Source organism: Lissotriton vulgaris, chromosome 3_1 (genome assembly GCF_964263255.1).
Source record: "Lissotriton vulgaris chromosome 3_1, aLisVul1.2, whole genome shotgun sequence".
NCBI lineage: Eukaryota > Metazoa > Chordata > Amphibia > Caudata > Salamandridae > Lissotriton > Lissotriton vulgaris.
The window spans coordinates 1,256,381,174-1,256,401,107 of record NC_141689.1 but is presented as its reverse complement, the minus strand read 5'-3'; the positions used below and the strand labels follow the sequence as shown (position 1 = coordinate 1,256,401,107).

Here is a 19,934-nt window from a genome sequence, read left to right as displayed (position 1 = left end):
TTCCATATTGTTATTGCTAGTGGCCTTAGTAGATGCTGATGTTTTAATGGCACCCGTATTATTAGAACCAAGTAGTGTTTGTAGCATCGTATGGTTAGAGTAAATCAAATCCTCCATACTATCAATTTTTGAGGTCATGAGCCTGGTCCGCTCCAGGACTGGTAAGAGTAATGTTTTAAACATGGCCTCCATTTTAGCTAACAAAACTTCGTCACTATTAAGGCACATAGGGCAGGTGCTTGAAGAGCCCAAAGCCGAAAGGGAAGGACATAACATGTTATTAAATACAGAGGGTATTAAGGGGTTTGGGGGAAGCTCGGACCCCTGGCTCCCACCATCTTGGACTTTGTTTACTTTGCAGATTTTTAAGTCTCTTTCCCCCGACAATCTAGAGTCCATCTTTCTCTTTTTAGTGTTAGGGCCAGGATTGGGTATAGGATGGTTGGTGATTTCGGCAGAGTTAGACATGTTAGAGTGATTAAGGGCATCCGGAAGGCTGGCTAAAGTCCGGCTCCCCACTAATCAAGGAATCATTATCATCGTCCCTATCCCCCTGGCTACATTGGGAAGCGTCTATACTATGCCTTTCTTCCCTTGAAGTATCCCCTGTTGGACTACCCCCTATATTTTCTAGATGGACTATTGCGTCCGTTGAGGTAGTATGGACGCAATTAAAGGCAGCATGTGGAGCAGAGGGCGCAGGGGAGATGGATTTAGCTAAGGCCCCCAGTGATGATCGCTTTCCACTAATAAGGTCTATTGAGAGTCTTTTCTCTACCATGGCGATTTCCTTTTCCAGGATTCCAGTGGCCCGTGTTATGAAAGCGTCAAGGGGGCCAGAAACGACGCCCTTGGTTGTGTTGATTTGGACAGTACGTTCCTTCCCTGGTCTTAGTGGCATTTTCTATGGCCTTCAAATCATCCAGGGGGGGTGGGCCTAGGCCGGACTCTGCCGTACTCGAACGGCCTCAAACAGCCCGCTCTTTGCCCGGTCTTCGCACCGGCCTTTGCCCTGCGCGCGTCCCGCGTGCGCGTTGCTATGACTGCTAATCAGGGAAATGAACAGGTGGAGGGGGCGGGAAGAGGACCAGCTGCGGCCGATCAGCGCCGCTGGGCATGCTGGTCCTCGCAGTCCCGCCTCAGTGCTTACTGTCCTGCAGTAGAGTCCCTGAAGTGGCGTTGGTGCTCCTTAGCACGTCCTGAAGCCGGGGGCTGGATCCCCAACAAAGTCTCTCGCCTTCGAGCGGCACCCGCGGGGCGGGGGCCGCGAGGCGTAGTGGCGTAGTGGCCGGAGAAGGCGCAAAACAAACAGGCAAGCAAACGGAAGCAGCACTCCCGCAGCACTCCCGCAGGGTCGATGTGGAATCCCACGCAGCACTCACACCGCGATGTTTTTACGGTGGAGGGGGCGGGAAGAGGACAAGCTGCGGCCGATCAGCGCCGCTGGGCACGCTGGTCCTCGCAGTCCCGCCTCAGTGCTTACTGTCCTGCAGTAGAGTCCCTGAAGTGGCGTTGGTGCTCCTTAGCACGTCCTGAAGCCGGGGGCTGGATCCCCAACAAAGTCTCTCGCCTTCGAGCGGCACCCGCGGAGCGGGGGCCGCGAGGCGTAGTGGCGTAGTGGCCGGAGAAGGCGCAAAACAAACAGGCAAGCAAACGGAAGCAGCACTCCCGCAGGGTCGATGTGGAATCCGTTCGATTCCATTGAATAGGAATATGTTCCATATATTGAGAAGAATGGGATTCCCGCCGTTATTTCTCGGATGGGTGCAGCTTTTATACGCTGATCCCTCAGCACTAGTGTGGGTTGGAGGACTGACCTCCCGACCATTTAAAATTCACTGGGGCACCCGCCAGGGATTCCCACTATCGCTGCTACTATTTGCACTAGCCTTCGAGCCGTTGGCATGTGTCATTTGCCAGCGTCACAGGAAAGCGGCACAACATTTTTTACATCAACAGGTTGGCATATCACTCTATGCTGATGACATGGTACTATTTTTAAGGGAGCTGGGTCAATATCTGGAGGATGTGCTGCAGGAATATATACGATTTGGTCTTTTTTCAGGACTGCAGATCAACTGGGATAAATCGATCATCATACCATTCACGGCCAAGCCGGTATACCCCAGCATGGGATATCTATTGGTGTGGACCACAGAGCCGGTGAAGTATTTGGGGGTCTGGGTACATCGTGACCCTGATCTCGTGGTCAGGGAAAATTATGGCAGGGCATGCATGAAATTGGAGCGGCAGGCGGACAGATGGAACAGGTTACCGCTTTCCCTTGCTGATCGTACAGCGATCATCAAAATGGTTGTATTGCTGCGTCTCCTCTATATGTTCACAAACATCCCGATTAAATTGACACGCCAATTCTTCAAGGAGGTGCAAACCTTGCTCCTTCGCTTGATATGGGGAGGTAAGCAGGCCAGAGTGAACTGGGCTACACTGATGCTGGATTATGCTAAAGGTGGATTTAACACCCCAGACCTATATCTTTATTACTTATGCACGCAGGCACAATATGCATATTATTGGTTCAGGCCACGCGCTTTCACTCCGCATGTTGCGGTGAAAGATGGGGAATCACACCCGGTTCCGCTGGCGGGGGTTATCACACATAACCTCAGGCACACGCCCTGCGCAGAAATCAACTCAGTAGTCACAACAATAGGAGCGTGGCAGGCCGTAGGAAAACTTACTGATAGATTGCCTCTATACGCACCAGCACTACCCATAGCACACTAAGCAGTCCTCTCTGTCACACAAGAGGAAGGCCCCATCAAAGCCATGAGGGAAGTTGGTCTCGTAAGTATGCGTTATATATATATATCCGGCGGGGCGATTTATCACAGAGGAACACTTGTCCTACATAATAAATTCCTCACTATTGTTTAATTTTACCATCTTCAGGTTGAGGCACGCGATTAGGGATCACTATCATACATACCCAGATGAACCACCAACACTACGAGCCCTACAGCTGCTGCTGGTAGCACCATCTCGACGCAAATTACTATACAGGGAGCTGAGGGAGGAGAGGGTCTATGCACCGAACAGAAGTCTTGCTCGGTGGAACCAAAGTGTAACTCCTCAACTATCAGAAAAAGATTGAGAGCATATTTGTAGACTGACAGGGTCCCTTACTCCTAACGGAAATTTGTGCATAATTCATTTTAAATACGTCCACCAAACCTACCACACCCCGGCCAGGTTACATAGATATTGACCTAGAGACACAAGTAATTGTAAACGGTGCGGTCATTCTAACACTGACTTCCTTCACCTTGCATGGGGGAGTAGACGTGCATTAATGTATTAGGAGGGTGTGGTGCAACGACGGCAAGAGATGACGGGGCTACCCTGCAATGTACACCTGCTGTCTGCTTATTATGTTTTGTGCCACAACTGAAGGGAGCAGTGGGAAAGTTCGTACGTATTGCACTCCTGCTGGCTAAGCGTCAAGTGGCGTTACATTGGGAAAGCATTTTAGCCCCAACTATTAAATTGTGGACCAAGGATATGGTATATTGCAATGAGCAATTGCCACTAAATGCGGAAGAACTGCCTATGATGTCAAGGCCAAGAGACATACGGGAACCGCTTAAACAATATCTTCTTCAACAAACTGATACCACCCCACAGACTGAATAATGACATATTGGTGTAAGAAACAATGTAACAGATTATTGAGGTGTGTCATAATGATGGAGATAAGGTGTACATCAGTACTGTGTTACTGCGTGTTCAGAGGGTCACAGCGTTGTTGTAAGGTTTATTATTGTTATAATGCTCCCTAGAGCTGTATTGCGCATTCTATTGGCAAAACAATAAAAAGAATATATATAAAAAATAAAAAGTTGTCAAGCAGCAGTCATACCAGCGAAGTGCAAAAGCCTAGTTATAATTAGTGCTTAATTTCAGCCAGTGGTTTGTTCCAGTGCTCGGCACTGGCACTTAATTGCCGGAACCTGCACTTATGTCAACTGCCACATGGTGGCGCTGTTTGTGTAATTTAAAGATGAGGAGAAAACAGTTGCTTGTTAACTCAAATGGGCGCAAGCATACAACTGATAACGTACGTCGTAGATCATAAAAGGTAATCATTATACTGTTGGTAAACTCGGAACATCTGATCTTTGTTGGGACACATGCCAACAGCAACAGCCAGGACAGTTGTTATGTATCCACATTTTACCAAACCAACCCGCTGAATTCTTGTTCACACTGATCATTCATCTGCATTGTGAAGGATCTTTGCTTACCTCGCTGATCCCCAGAGATGGTAAACTGATGTGGTTTCTGGCCAGTCCATAGTCCAATATATCCAACAAACGTGGTGCCCATGTAAACTACCTGCAAATGAGAGAGGCAAAGCGTCAGCTGCAGAAAATGCAAGGGTTCAAACATTTAGCGCACTCTCTTTAACAGCACAGATCCTAGCATAAGGTGTATGACAATACTAATGTCGGCAAGAACAGACAGGAGTTCTTACGGGGTTTGTAGTTTATTGGCATGACCCTGAGAAAGCAGCTCCCCCCTGGGCTCCCCTAGGCAATGGACAACCTGAGAAAGTACCTTATATCTGCAATTCTAGAACCAGAATCAACCCACGACATATACAGCACATGCAGTAAAAGTAAACAAATCTACCAAACAAACAAAATCAAAACAATAATAACACTAAAGCGGTGATGACTAAAGAAATATAAGCACGGCATATAATTCAAAATAAAGCATGAAACGGGAATAGCATTGAGGCATGAAGGAATATAACACAGGTAACAGACACACAGGAAAAATGATTGTCCACCCACAATGCACACTGCTAACTGTTTGGAATTGACATCACAAGCCCACACCGATACCTGGATCCTCAAGTCCTGATTGAACCAGCAATGGTGACACGGTCCCATCAGACCTGCATACTTCAATGCCTGGATCTTCTCTTCGATGAGCAAGATCATGAAACAAGAACCACAACCAGACACTTCGTCTTCCAACCACAACCATAGCACCTTTTCAACAAGACTGACGTCTTGACCCAGACTCACATCATCCTTGTACCTTGACAATATGTTAAGATGCCACACCATTACATTCAAGTTTGCAGAATTAGATTGCAATGTAACTATTTTCAAAGGTTGCAAGAACTCGCTACCGCCCTTGCTGGACTTGTCCCCTTCTTCCCACATTCACACAGAACCTCTAGATCCACCATTGTAGCAGCATCCATGCAATCATACCACTACTTGCACACATCTTGAACCCGATTGATGGTTCTCCTCACAACTTCCTGCAACCATTCCCTCTTTCTATCCGCCTATATTAACTCAAGTTGTCCTTAGTGAAAGGACCTCTTCTTGTCAAGGTTTCGAAAGGACTATACCCAGTTAAGATAGATGTCAAATGCTATGCTCAAATCACTTTTTCACCTCCAGTGCCCCCACATTTCTCGTTTTTTTATTGGCTATCTGGATAACTCCCATAATAACCCTGCTGAAACGCTCAACTACAAATACGTGAGGGGGGTCTGTGTACAATAACATTCCTACAGGCTTCGACTAAGGTGTCATCCCCAAGGTAACCCTTAACCTGCTCATCCTTTGAAATGGCAACAGGGTCATAAAATCCACACTGGCTGCAGTGTATTCTTCCCAATCATTTTGTGTGCATTTCCTCAAAGTCAGAGGCGCACTTCTTAGGGAATCTACGACCCTGTTCTCAATGCCTGAAACATATTCCACTCTGTTTCTTGACTCAGTCTCATTGACATCCTGGCAATCAGGGGAGGCTTTCAATAGACCCCTCAATAGTTAAAACCTTAGGAACCTGTTTAGGGGTGGGCCTGAGAACAAACACTGAGCCCCAAACATACTGCTTAAGTGCTCCATCCTCCAATGAATGCTAGTGTTCCTCGTTCAATGTAAGAGTAGTGTTTTTCAGTGGGAGAAAGAGAGCATGAGGAAACTGTGACTTCCTTTCCATCTGGTTCAATTTGGGCCCACACAGCTTAAATACCTCTCCACTTGTATCCCTGTTCAATATAGTCCTGATATTGGGGTCAAATCCTTGTGCACTAAAATTTCTCTTTGTATTTTAACAATTGTCTCGTCTCAAGTCATGAGTTTTACTAGCAAAATCTTGTACAAATTTCAAATAAAAGTCTGATGACCTTACACAGGATCTTACATAATATTTACGTGTTGGAACCGGGGCATCCTCGATTGCTTCTACTAATTCCTTCTACGGCATTAAGCCCTCCTCACTCACTTCATGCTCCAAGTATCACATAGATTGCACGGAAAAAATACTTCTTAAAATCACTTGTCATCCCTTTTCCCAACACATTCAGTATATTTATTAAATGTCCATCATGTTCGTCTCTACCCTTTGCAATGACCAAGATGACACGTTTGCAAATATTGGGCAACTGGTGGATAAGCCTCTGGAATACTGTGTCTGCTGAGGTCAACCTAAAAAGCACATGGACAAATTGATAGCACCCAATAAGCGTGATTAGCACTAGCCTTCACTCGCTTGATGCAAGTGTACCTAGATGCAGAACCTGATTTTTTATGACAAAATCTTATTGATTTTATACAAAGTTGACACACCAGCCAGACACATATGGAACAGACCAAATACAATAGAAAAGGAGCGACTAATAGAGCCTATGAAATTGCATATCACTTTATTTGCAATAAGTAGAAAAACAACAATGGATACCGCTCCTCAAATCCAGCCAGCATTCGACCATTATACTCCAATGTTCGTGCCCCCCATGGCTACACTTTAGGTTTTGCCATCATAAGACAGCATTTCCTCATCCAGGGAATGACAAGGATTTCAACTCTCTGAAGTACAATGCCTGGAGGTTGACTTCATACAGCCCATATGTTATCATGTTTGAGTGGGGAACCTCTGCCCTTGTAGACAGGCATCTCCATGCTCATAAATTGATCCAGCCCAAGTTTCCACTGCTCCAAGGACGGAGGGAGGGTCTTTTTCTTTCCAGACCCTGGTGATATCCCTTTTCACTACACCAGACCCAGCCACAGCAGGGCCTTGCGATGTATGTTTGAGTCTAGCTCTTCCGTAGTGTGAAGGAGAACCAATTTGGGGTCCCAGGGCAGTACCCAATCCAACACTCATTCCATGCAGGACAACATCCCCTCCCAAAAGGGAGCCAGTCGCTCACATGACCAAACCATATGGGCAAAGTCATCTCTTTACGTTCAGCAGCGCAGGCATTTTCCTTAGTCTCTCCTGTGTATAGTAGACTCTGTGTAGGTATTTCCACTGTATTAGGTGGAACTGCGAGGCAATCACAGTCTCATGGGGTGGGTGCGGGCCTCCCTCAAATCAATGGCAGTCTGTTGCCTCAAATCACCCACCAAAGACTTTCTCAGCCAGTCAAACGAGTCAGGTGTGTTAACTACTAGAGACTGTGTACACCTGCGAGAGTTTTATGATTGGGAGATTCCTCCATGAGGATTTTGACCTTAAGCAAGCCATTAGCCAGAATATCTGAGAGGCCCTTAATATAGTGGGTGAGGAGGGAGGAGCCAAGATGGCGACCTGAACGGACGCTCGATTCCCGGCTCCGCTGGCTAGTGCGTTCTGCACCCACATCCTGCTCACATATCCGTGATTCTGCAGCCGCGGACTGTGGCCGCGATCGCGCTGATGCTCTGGGTGTTTTCCCGGAGTCCCTGCCTGCCGGATTCCCGAAGATAGCGCTGTGCCGAGCGCTGGACTCCATGGCTTTGTTCTGAGGCCGGCGCCACTCCCTGCCGTTGTGGACCTTCGGGACGACAGCCGCCTGCAGTGACCCGGGGAATGAGAACATCCTCGATTCTGGTACCGGTGCTGGGGACCTGGGACGAAATCCAAGCGCTGCACTCAGCAGCCCCGTCTCGGTGAGCCGAAGTGGTGAGGAGCGGGGTTCGCACTAGTCCTCGCTCCACTGGCCGAAGCTGCAACCGACCTACGGCGGCCATTGGGCGGGTCACCTTGCGATTTGTCCCCTTCTTGCTGCGCGGCGGTGGTGTTCCCCCCCCCGTGCGCCCCTCCTGTTACACTCGGCTCCCACAGCTAGTTCGAGCTCCCTGGGTCCCCTTTGGCTTCCTCCTGGAAGGCAGCCCCCTTCTTCCTGGATGTCCTAAATGGCGGCTGCCTCCTGCACAACACCGATGGCTGACTCGCCCGCTGGCATTATCTCGCCGTTTGCCGGTGACCTGGAGGCTCCATTGCGGCACTCGCAGTGTACGGAGCGGCAATCTAACGTTCAGAGGGTGCCGACACGCCGGGATGTTATGGACGCGCTCGTTGCACTTCAGGTGGAATTGCGGTCACTCTCTGCGCGGCTTGGGGACCGGATGGACGGTGCGGTGCAACAGTTGCAAGGGGACGGTGTGCCTGATCCCTGGCGCAGTGTGAAATCAACTTTCCCAGCTGACTCGGACACGGTGGATACTGTGGTACCGGCCGCTGCAGACGAGGGGGAGGTTGTTTCCCGAAGTTGTAACTCCGACCCGGGGCTGCTTGGTGACTCGGATGGGGATACACTGTTGCAGCTCCCGGCGGAACTTGGAACTTTGTCTCTAGGATTGGAGTTGTGCCCCCGACCCTCGTTGCTGCTACATAAGTATCCCCCTGCGTTTACTGCCTCCCGAGAGCCCTTTCTCCAGCATTGGCCCGGATCTATACTCTGGCACTCGGGGACGATTTTTCTGGTGGGTTGCTGCTCGGCTGCTACAGCGGGACGTCCATTTTGCCTCTTCTTTTCCCATCCTCATCGGCGGTGGCCATTTTGTTTTCAGGTACTTTGTGAAGCTGGCCCTCCTCGGTTGCCGAGTTTTAAGGAACGCTCGCGCTCTGGCCAGGGCTGATATGCTGAACTTTGTGACCGGGACTGACAGGTTGGCGGGGACACGGAACGGGAACTAGTCCATATATGCTGAAAGGTGTGATTTAATAAGCCTCGCCCCGTCTCCAGCTATACCGAGACTGTACTTGTTTACTAAAATTTCCGGGGCGGTGGCGGATTGTATGGCGGGACTGTTTGGTAATATTTACAATGGGGCTTTATTCAATGTGTTACAAACAGTGGCGGGTGGCGGCGGGTTGGGACTGTTTCGGTTCCCCCTGCCCACATCCTTAGAATCGCTCCTCCTCTTCTGCATGACACGGGTTGTTTACTTCGCAAGGCACCAGGGTTGCAGATGACTGGGAGTCCGGGAACTCGATTACTGGGTGGGCTCCTCCCCACCATCTTTCCCTCCCTGGGAGTGGTAGATTAGCTTGTCCTCTTCTCCCTCCCTATCGTCGAAAGTGACATTTTCCCTTTTTTCATCTTTCTTCCTCCTTTTGGTGTGTCTTGCTGTCTTCTTTCTCTCTTCCGACTTTTCTTCTTCCTAAATTTCGGGTTTATGGGGCGACAGGCACGCTGCTTGAGGGGGGGTGGGCCATAGCCTCTGCATGTGTGTAGGGTGGGGGGTTATATTTCCTTTTGTTAGTTTCTATGGGACCTGTTTTATTCTGTTATGATTTCGCCTTTTTCCCATGGTAGGGAGTGCTGGGTGCTGGGTGGCAGTGATAGTATTACTGGGGCATAACCGCTACATTGTAGCATGTGTATTGTGAAACCATCCTGCCTGGCGGGGACCTGTTTGCTGATATGCGAATTGCTTGCTGAAGTTGCTAATGTTGTGTCCCACCTACATGGACCTTGTTCTTTTTTCTTATTTTGCTAGTACGGAACACTACGGCCTGTGAGACAGTTGCATAACAAAAACTTTAAAATTTTAACCTTCATTTATCCTGTGCCACGGTGCTGCGCTTTCCTCCAGTTTTTCTTTCTTTCAATGCATACGGTTCTGACGCAGTACTGGGTCGCCATAATGTTTGCTTTCGTGCTCAACTAAGTGTTCGTGGCCGGCCAGATGGTTGTAGGCCCGTATTTGTTGCTTTTCTTTGTGCACAATAAAGGTTTTCAAAAATTAAAACAAAAAAAAAAATATAGTGGGTGAGGGTGTGCCATGGTTGCAAAAATGGAAGAATTGTGAATGGTGTAAGCTGTATTCCGCCTGCAGCTCCAGGAAGGATTTCATTGAGGACACCGACAGAACATCCCCCAACTTGGAAATGACTCTGGGGTCCCAAGGTTTGAAGCCCTCCAAGGTCATAACCTGTACAGCTGTCTTCCTTGCCATAACAGGGTTTCCTTCTTTAAGCAGCCCTCCCGCCCAAGGACTCTATGGGTCTCCCTCCGAAGCTGAAGAGTTACTTTCGAGGCTTCAGTGAGGTGCCAGAGGGGGATCTCCTCCATCACCCACTGCTAGGTGGCAAATGTGGGGCTGCTGTGCTAGTGAGCAACCATTAGTTTATGACGAGAAGAGATGTCCTTTAGTAGGAGAGTATATCTGGTGCCGCATGCCTCCATCGTAAGGGGATTTATAACACCTGGACAGGGTGATCATCCGGATGGCTTGTCGCCACAGTAAGACTGAGGTCCATGGCAGGAAGGGGTAATTCTGCAGCTGGCAGAACAGTCACAGCAGAACAACCATTTTATAAATAGTTGACCACCCCAGCGATAGTCTCATCCAGGCTTATTCTGTTTTTACCAGTGGTATATCTTCCTCCACATCCATCGTTTCAAAAAAGAATGTTGGTGTGCCTTTCTCTTTTTGATAAACATTCCCTTGAAAAGCCTTTTTAACAGATTTTTTTTTACCACAGTATTAGTCAAAGCAGCCTTAGCACACTTTAACATACTATGTTGAGAGTTAAGCTTTTTTAATTACAGCCATAATGTCTTTAAATGAGGAGTTACCTGCCTGCATCCGCCGCCCTCACCTTCACCCGTATGCACTTCCAACCTACAAATCCTTCAACCCCCTTTTATTCACATGTTATATTTCCATCGAAGTTTCCCGCCGAGCCTACGCTAGAGACGCTAGGCTGTAACGGTAATATTCTGTTCCTCCACTGCACTTATACCTGCCACACCGGCCTCACTTCACAGGTCCTAATCTCCGACCTACCACTTTTTTTCAGGCCTAAATCGAACCGACCAGACTGGGTAAATACTGTTATCCTTCCTGAAACGCCGCGCGCCAAATGCAAGGCGGAAACGGTAACTCCGGTAGCCCTATTCCTATCTTATTGCCCCAACCTGTCATTCGCCAAGTGTATGACTAAATCACTTTTTAATAGGCATTGGTTACTTCGGAACCTGAGTGCCGACTGAAGTGTTTCAAGCCACGTCCAGCCCACCGTGCCTCGCTCGTGGTAACCAGGATTTCCTAATTTTAGATTAATTCACAACCTTGGTCGAACTCCTGGCCTACACTCCCCCACTCTGTCAATTTTCGCACCAACACCGGATACCACGTCCCCGGGCACTTCTCAATGAGCTAAAGCGGTATGTCCTACTCGGTCACCCACACTCCAAATACGAGCACATAGCCATCCGTGCCCTTTGGATCAAGCAACTGCATGTGCACGTGTTGCACCTTGCATGAAAAAAGAGGCGACTGACTAGTTGTAAATTATTGTTGTTAGAATTTTCATTTCCCTTTCTTTTCCTCCCTGTTTAAACCATACAGGCTCACTCAACCAATCAGGCAAAGCCCACTTTAGTCCTGAAGATGATCCCACTATATTTTTGGAGATAGGGATCGAAACGTTCGCTGACTGTTTTACAGTACTGCTCGTGTTATGATTTGCAATTTTTACGGTAGTTACTGTGGGTTTGTGCTTATTCAAAAATTGTTTGCATTGTGTTATAAGCCACCCTTTTCTCCTTGTTTGCCTGTTAACTCTTTTTCCTTTTCCCCTGTATTGTCTTCTTCTGACCAGGTACAGACTTGTGCCCAGTTATTTGTGTGCGACCTGTTTTCGCCTAAATTCTATCTATACTTACAAAATTGTTTTCCAAAATAAACGCTTCTAGGTCCGGCTGGACTCTGCAGAAGGAAAAACACAGCCTTTATCTCGAGCCTGTGTAATTTAATTTCTTTTGTCATTACTTTAACCTAGGACCTTTGTTAAATAAAAATAACCAGTTCTACCCGTGGTCCGCGGCCAATTTTACGGGTTCCCTTGTATACCGATACCTTTAAATGAGGAGTGTCCATTGAGCGCAAGTATCTCCTTGACGTTAGGATTGTTTGACTGTGTAACCATCCAAATTTACATGTGATAGACAGGTTGTCTTAACGCCGCAATGTAGCATTTTACAGACTCCGAAACACCTTGCTTCTTCTGATAAAAAGTATACCTAACCAAGCCCTGCTTGGGCTGCTAATTCATTTGTACTCACTTGTACCTCGTTGCTGATGCAAATACTGGCATTCTTGTCCCAGTACTGATGTGCCATGATCGGAACTTGGTTGATGAGAATATTGACATAATTTGGATACTTCTTGCTGTTCTTGTCTAGTTGGTGCATTCAATCATGACTGGGATTATGTTATGTAATTTTGTCACTCATAGGAACATGTAAGTGGCTGATTCACTGAAATTGTGGTTCTTTCTCTGCAGTTTTTTTGGTTCATAACCTATGACTTGAACTCCGAAATAGCCCTGAGGAAGTCAATTTGACGGAACACGTGTTGGCTGTTTTTGTTATAGCTATTGTATTCGGTTCTATCTATTATAGCTTTGATATCAAAATTTGACATGTGACCAATCTGAACATGTACCAAACATTCCGGAAGCTCACTGTACCTTGCTCGCATATAGGACAACATTGTTCCTCTGCTGCTAGATTAGCTGCATTGCATGTTTGGCTGTATTTTACTACATAGAGTTTGTACACATATTCCTGTGGACTACTGTATGACTAGTTTTATATTTTACACATTTTACAAATCATCAAGTTATATGACACACTGTTGATAAATAACATTTGTGGGATACAGACAATTTAGCATTTTCAGATTTGAGATTGCTTTGCAATTACCCTATATACACTTTTTGGTAGCAGGGGTGTAGTCTGATGTAGCACCAGTCCCAATTTGGCTATATTTAATACTGACCACATTAAATTGGGGATTGTGCATATAGCTTGCTTCCACTGCAACCTTTGTGATAGTCTCTATATCATGAAATATTTTTTCCATTCTGGCCATTTATGATTGGCTCACCTGCCGCAGAAAGTAAAGTTTAGGGTTGCGTTAAAATGTAGGACTTTTGAGGAACTCATTGTTAAATAAGGAAAAGCGGAAATGTTCAAGCATATTTGTATAATTGCTTCAGAGTGAGGAAAGTATGAAAAAATATTCCACATGATTCACACACACAAATTATTAGAACATTATATCTGAAAGTTAGTAGGCAGAAAAGTTCGCTGATCATAAGAGAGATTCTTCTATTGTTCTTTTATTATTATTATTACTGTGTTAAAATAAACAACCAGAGCCAGCTTCCACAGATGTTTGATGAACATCGCCAGATGGATGAAGGACAACTGTCTCAAGGTCAACACAGACAAAACGGAGGTCCTCATCTCTGGGAACACCACCTCGCCAGGGAACAACGCATTGTGGCCTGCTGAACTCGGCCCATCCCCCGCCCCCACAGACTACACCTGCAACCTTGGCATCATCATGGACCGCAAACTATCTATGAAGAAACCGGTAAACACAGTCTCATCCGCCTGCTTCCATACCTACTCATGCTCCGGAAGATCTTCAGATGGCTCCCAGGCAACACCAGAAGGACCTTCAGACAGTCCCTCGTCACCAGCAGGCTGGATTACGAGAAAACACTATGCATAGGAATCACCACACACCTCCTGAAGAGATTACAGACAGTACAAAACTCAGTGGCAAGACTCATCCTTGACCTCCCCAGGTGGACCCACATCACATCCCACCTGTAGAAGCTACACTGGCTCCCAGACAAGATGCCAGTTCAAGATGCTGACCCATGCATACAAAGACCTGCACAACAAAAGACCAGCATACATAAACAAATGCATGACCAATCAACCAGACACCTACGTTCCACCTCCCTATTCCTCGCAGATATCCCCCTGGATCCGCCGAGGCAGTGGAGGATGGTCCTTCTCACACCTGGCAGCCAAGGCTCGGAACGACCTTCCCCTGCACCTCAGCCCTGCCTCATCACTATGGTAATAAAGGAAAAGACTCAAGATCTGGATGTTTGAATGAATAGATTCCCACGAAGCAGTTAGCAACTTCAGCACCTTGAGACCCTCACAGGTGATTTGCCCCACTTTATAAATCCTTTATTGATTGATTGATTGAATCAATATTTAAAAGGACTAGCCTTTCTATATATGCAGTAGTTTATTTAAAAAAACAGGGATTTCCAACACTCTAAGCTGTGGAGAATATTAACCATAATTCTCAACAGCACTGGTCGATCATTCTGGGCACTGCGAATAACTGCAAGTTAGGTTCTAATGTGCCCCAAGAAGTTGTGTAAGCTACATGTCAAGCAGAACTTGAGAGTCTGTTTAACATGGAGACTGAGGAAACGCAAGCAGAAGCAAGTAGGAAAGTGAATTTATTACTAAGGGCATTTTTGATCCATTTTTAATTTGTATGTGTAGCATTTAAATGTCTCCAAAAACCTGGCACTCTCCATTTGATGTGCCTATATCCCTTCAGCGGGTGGACCATAGCATGCAGTCTACTGACTTTTCCATGCAAAAGCTATTATGGATTTTCGTATTTCCACGAAAGCAGGGCGAGGGCCATAGCCAAGCTTTCACACATGTAGAACAGCCTCTCAGTCACCCTTGGGGCATCCGTTTCCTTAATGGATTAAAAAAAAAACAACTGAAGAGTGAGTTATACCTCTAGTGTGTCCTGGCTCCAGCTCCCTGAATGTCTTCTTTAGGGTATAGCGCGCAAAAGAAATGTATCAGTCGTTCAACTGCATCACCTGCAACTAGTAAGAGTACTTGGCATCACACTGGAGATCTAAGCTTGCGCTGGAATCGGCTCTAGTGTTGAGCACTTAAAAAAGAATTACTGCTTCAATGAAAAATATACATATCAAATGTAGCCACTACCCATTTTAATCCAAATATATTTACCAGTAGGCGGTGCCAGGTGCAAACATTAGCTGGTTTACTCCTAAATTAAACAATAAACCATCGAACAGTAGTCTGGTGACTTTGGTAGACTAAGTGTCGTAAAATGTCACATCTACTGCATGCCCAATGCCAAACAGTGTGGATCAGGGCATGCTGTAAGAAACGAAACAGAGGGTAATAATTATACTAACAAAAACAAAAGAGATTAATTGAAAAAGTCTAAATCATCATTGCAACTTGAGATTCTGCACTTCCTCATAGCTGCTGCCATGTACACGTAAACCACGCTGGATCTAAGGAGGCCTCTACAGATGTCACTAACAAGCACAATTTGATGCTGACATACCTTCTCATTTTTCACGAAGTGTACGTCAACTGTCATATTCTTCAATGTGTCTTGAAAGGCGTAATCCAGGTTCCGTCCATGATAAATGTTCCCTTCAAAGTCTTGTGCAATAATACTCGTACAAAACCTAAATACAAAAACACACGAGCCATAAAATCAAGTGCTTCAACCAATAGTCGTATAGAACAACCTGATAGCCAATCATAATCGTTAAAGAACTTCTTAAAGAGTCAATCTTGGCACTCCTTCACGAAAAAATTAGTAACTGAGAAGATCTGCCTTCTCAAATTACTCATTTTTGGAGATTAAAAGAAATCTCAAAGCCTTCACACAGAAATCTATGAAAGGCGCAGATGCTGTGTGTGCAATCCACAAAGTAAGGAAAAGCTGTGCATCAGGAGGTTTACTATCAGGCATAGGTGTAGATTTACGACTTTTGAGAATTCATAACATTTTGCAGATGTAGTGATGGAAAGTTGCAACCCTACCATTTTTTAAGGGATACTTCTAGGAAACATTTCAGAACTCATGTGGTACAATAATGTATTATGAAATGCCACAGGATTTGTAAAATCATATTTTCTATTATTTTTCACTGGTAAAAAAAAATTCCAGGGAGAAACCCTTTTTCCCCCCGCAGCCCGCCAATTTTAGGGGTGTTTCCTTCCCATTTTCACCATGGAAAATGATAATCTGTGGCTATTTCTAGAGTGGGAAAGAGTTAGAGAGGAGTTTCAAAATATCAACAACCTTAAGAGTTGAACTTGAAATAGAACATTCCTACAGAGAACTTCGAATGTTATACCTTTAAGGATCTCTTGCAGCATTGCACCAGGTAAACAATAAACAGGCGCCCCCGCGCCAAGGGGAGGGGTGCACTTAGTAGCACCAAGGTACTGAACCTCCTCCGGGGCCAGAAAGGGGGCTGGATGAGGTGATGTCATTGGTATGCGCTGGAATGATATTTAAGACTGCGCCCTGGGATCTTCAGCCTCTTTGTCCGCTTGGACCTCCGGCAAGCTGCAGGGGCGCGTCGTCGACAAGGAGTGTGTTCTGGCTAGCGGCAGGTAGAGTGTGTCTAGGTAGGTTGGGGAGCCTAAGCTTAGTAGTTCGCCCGCTTAGCACGCGTTTAATAATAAACAATCGCATCGCACGCAACTTGCTGGTGAATGGGTGCGCGTCGATGTCTAGAAATAGTTTAGTATCTGCTAACACTCTTGACTGACTGGGGACTCGGAAGATGGTGTTCGCATGGTCCATTTTTTACTTTGAATTTATTCTCATTTCAACACTGGCCTCTGAAACAGGAAAATGTCAAAAACGGGGAATTGGGTGTTTGTCGTTTCAGGTTACTGGAGGCTGGATTGGCCTGTGGTTCACTTAGCAAAACACACAATATGATGGACGGAATGTTGCACAATGGAAAAACATTCACCCCCAGTCACAGATCTGGGTTTAATCCATCATTATTTTGCTCACCAAGCCACCCCAGTTCAGACATGGCCATATGCAAATCAGTCATGACCCTGGCAGTTCGGGCTGGACTGTTCCCATGAGGCACAGGGTCAAGGCTGATTTGCATATGGCCATGCCTGAACTGGGGTGGTGTGGTGAGCAAAAAAACGATGGATTTGGGCCCAGATTTCGGTACTGGGGTGAATGTATGACATTGTTCTGCATTCTGTCCATCAACTGTTGTTTTTGCATTTGTCACCCCGAGTGGGACGGGTATGCTCAGACGGGAGTCCCGTGCTCTCCACGCCACTGGAGTCAAGCTATCCTGGCTGATAACGGCTAATAGCCAGAAACCGGTCCTAGGATGCTTGATTTCGGTCCAGGGAAGACATGGCTTGGCAGTTCGGGCTGGACTGTTCCCATGAGGCACAGGGTCAAGGTTGATTTGCACATGGCCACGTCTGAACTGGGGTTGTGTGGTGAGCAAAAAAACGATAGATTTAGGCCCAGATCTCTGTACTGGGGTGAATGTATGAGATTGTTCTGCATTCTGTGCATCAACTGTTGTTTTTGCATTTGTCACCCCGAGTGGGACGGGTATGCTCAGACGTGAGTCCCGTGCTCTCCACGCCACTGGAGTCAAGCTATCCTGGCTGATGACGGCCGATAGCCGGAAACCGGTCCTTGGATGCTTGATTCCGGTCCAGGGAAGACATGGCTTGGCAGTTCGGGCTGGACTGTTCCCATAAGGCACAGGGTCAGCGCTGATTTGCATATGGCCATGTCTGAACTGGGGTGGTCTGGTGAGCAAAAAAACGATGGATTTAGTTCCAGATCACTGTACTGGGGTGAATGTATGATATTGTTCTGCATTCTGTCCATCAACTGTTGTATTTGCATTTGTGGCTCACTTAGAGCACGTTTGAAAACCAGTGCCAGCATCTAGCAGCCTGTACTGTTTTCGAGTCAGACTATTGGCACTCAGCTCAGTAAATATATGTAGGGGTACCAGTGGTTTTTGTGGGCACTGAGTAGGGATTTCCTGAACAACAGATCGTACTCATATTTTCTCAAAATGCTGGGAGGGAACATAACCAGTGACCCAAATTGGAAAATGGTATTGTGAGATCGCAAACAGCCTCATGGGGTGGTAGTTGACGTGGTAAAATATTCCGTAACCCCAGGATAGAGACTCATGCATCCCTTTACCCGTTAAACAAAACAGTATTATAACAGCTTGCAGCGTGATGCAAGGCAGGAATACCAAAATATGTGCATGCTCTGCTAAACTCTTTAAGTATGGAAGAAGTGTCTAATACCATCAGAGAATTGCAATTAACCCCGTGCATGCTCATGACGAGCTTAGCTCGTTATGAGTCACAGTGGAGCTGAGCTCGTCATAACGGCCGCGGCCAGCCAACGCACGGCTAATTCCACGCCTGTGCGGGAGAATTAATGAGTAGGTGTGTCTGTGACGAGCTCAGCTCGTCATGAGCACAGCTCCACTGTGAGTCATGACAAGCTGAGCTTGTCTTGAGCACAGCTGGGCTGCGCCCCCCACCTTCCACACCGAGGTGGAATTACCCCAGCTGCCTAGGGGTTACATTTTTTGCACTCACATAATTGAAGAGTGTTGGGGTGCCTGGAGGGTGAAGCAGAAAGTCATTTTTCAAACTACATACCAAGTGTTTCTATAGGATAATGGCTTACCACAATTAACCACTTCGGCGCTGCGTTGACTTAGCCTGGTTAACAAAACGATGGCGGAAGGAAAAAAATAGCGGAGAGGAGGGGTATTACAAAATGCTAAAATGCAACTTCAGGGAGGAAAAAGAGTAAAGCTAAAAGTAAAGTTATTTTCTGTATATATATCAAAATAAGTAATCTTCGAGCGATGAAGTTGTATGAAAAAACTCAGCTTTGTGGTCATTCAAAATGCAGTACCCTCAGGAGGGCGAGGTAAATGTTCGGATCGCAGGTACATCCTGAAATAATCAACGGGGAAACAGTTCTCCTCACGAGGAATTCAGTGCAGTAGACTGTTCCTGTTCCGCAGCTTTCCCTGTTAGGGTATCACAGACACAAGGAGCCATATTTACCAAAAAATTCATGCAATGCAAGAAAGGGGGGGGGGTTGCAGGGCTACAGTTGAGTGCGCTACAATGAGGCTGCTCCTGTATGCCGGGGGGGCAACAGATGTGCTGCTAATGATAGAGCAGCAATAGTGTTGTTGTCAGGGTCGGATTGGCAAGGCGGGCATTCGGGAAACGGCCGAAGGGCCGTTGTCTCAGTGCCCTCTGTGGGCCGGTTTTTTTCTCCCCTTTTTCAGTTCACAGAGAGTGCTCTCTGCTATCTGCTCTCTGTGAACTTGGGAAGGGGAGAAAAAAAAAACGGCCCACAGAGCGCACGGAAACAGAGACAGAAATGAAAGCGCTTCACTGTGTGCGATGCAGTGATTATTAGCTGTGGCCTCACTTCACCCCCTGCCCCTGAAAAGCAATCACGCCAAGGGTGGGCTGGGGAGCGGTGATTGTCTGCGAAAATCGGCCTCCCTGGGGGCCAGGTGTTGCTCAGGCCTTGAGCCATTTCCACCTCGGCCCCCCTGGGGCCCACGCAGCCGAGAAACGGTGTTAATCTTAACACCTCGCCCACAGACCCTCAGATTCAGGGCACAGTGGGCGAGGAAGAATGGGTCTGGCTGTGGGGGCTAGGTGATGTTTTGAACTCCCACCATCTTCACCTCAGCCTTCCCCTGTCTACCATTGTGCTCCCCTGCCAAGACATTGCCCTGGGGCCTGGAGGGCTGGGGAGGGCTGATTAATTTACTAATTGCAGGGGCCATACTGCTGTTCATGTGCTCTTGAGCTAAGTAGGTTAGTAATAGCAGGGGCTTCCCTTCTTTTCAGGTGCTCCTGCACTGAAGTTCTTGAATAATTTTGTGACAGAAAGGGGCCTTGCTGTTTTTTTAGTTGCTCAGCATGTAGGCCATTGTCACCTTGGGCCTGTGTCCTGCTCAAGAACAGTATCCTCCCACTTTCATTCCTTATCTTTGCA

At 46.9% G+C, this 19,934-nt stretch overlaps 1 protein-coding gene across 2 annotated transcripts in view; it reads right to left on the bottom strand.

Moving 5' to 3' along the window:
* The window catches only part of NAAA (N-acylethanolamine acid amidase), a 393,144-nt gene that overhangs the window by 231,988 nt on the left and 141,222 nt on the right, over positions 1-19,934 (bottom strand). For both annotated transcript variants that reach the window (XM_086961778.1, XM_086961779.1), the window contains exons 3-4: positions 15,426-15,552; positions 4,266-4,356 (exon numbers count right to left, since the gene is read on the bottom strand). In XM_086961778.1, coding sequence (XP_086817904.1) covers positions 4,266-4,356; positions 15,426-15,552 — 218 coding nt within the window. The remainder of the gene's footprint in view (positions 1-4,265; positions 4,357-15,425; positions 15,553-19,934) is intronic.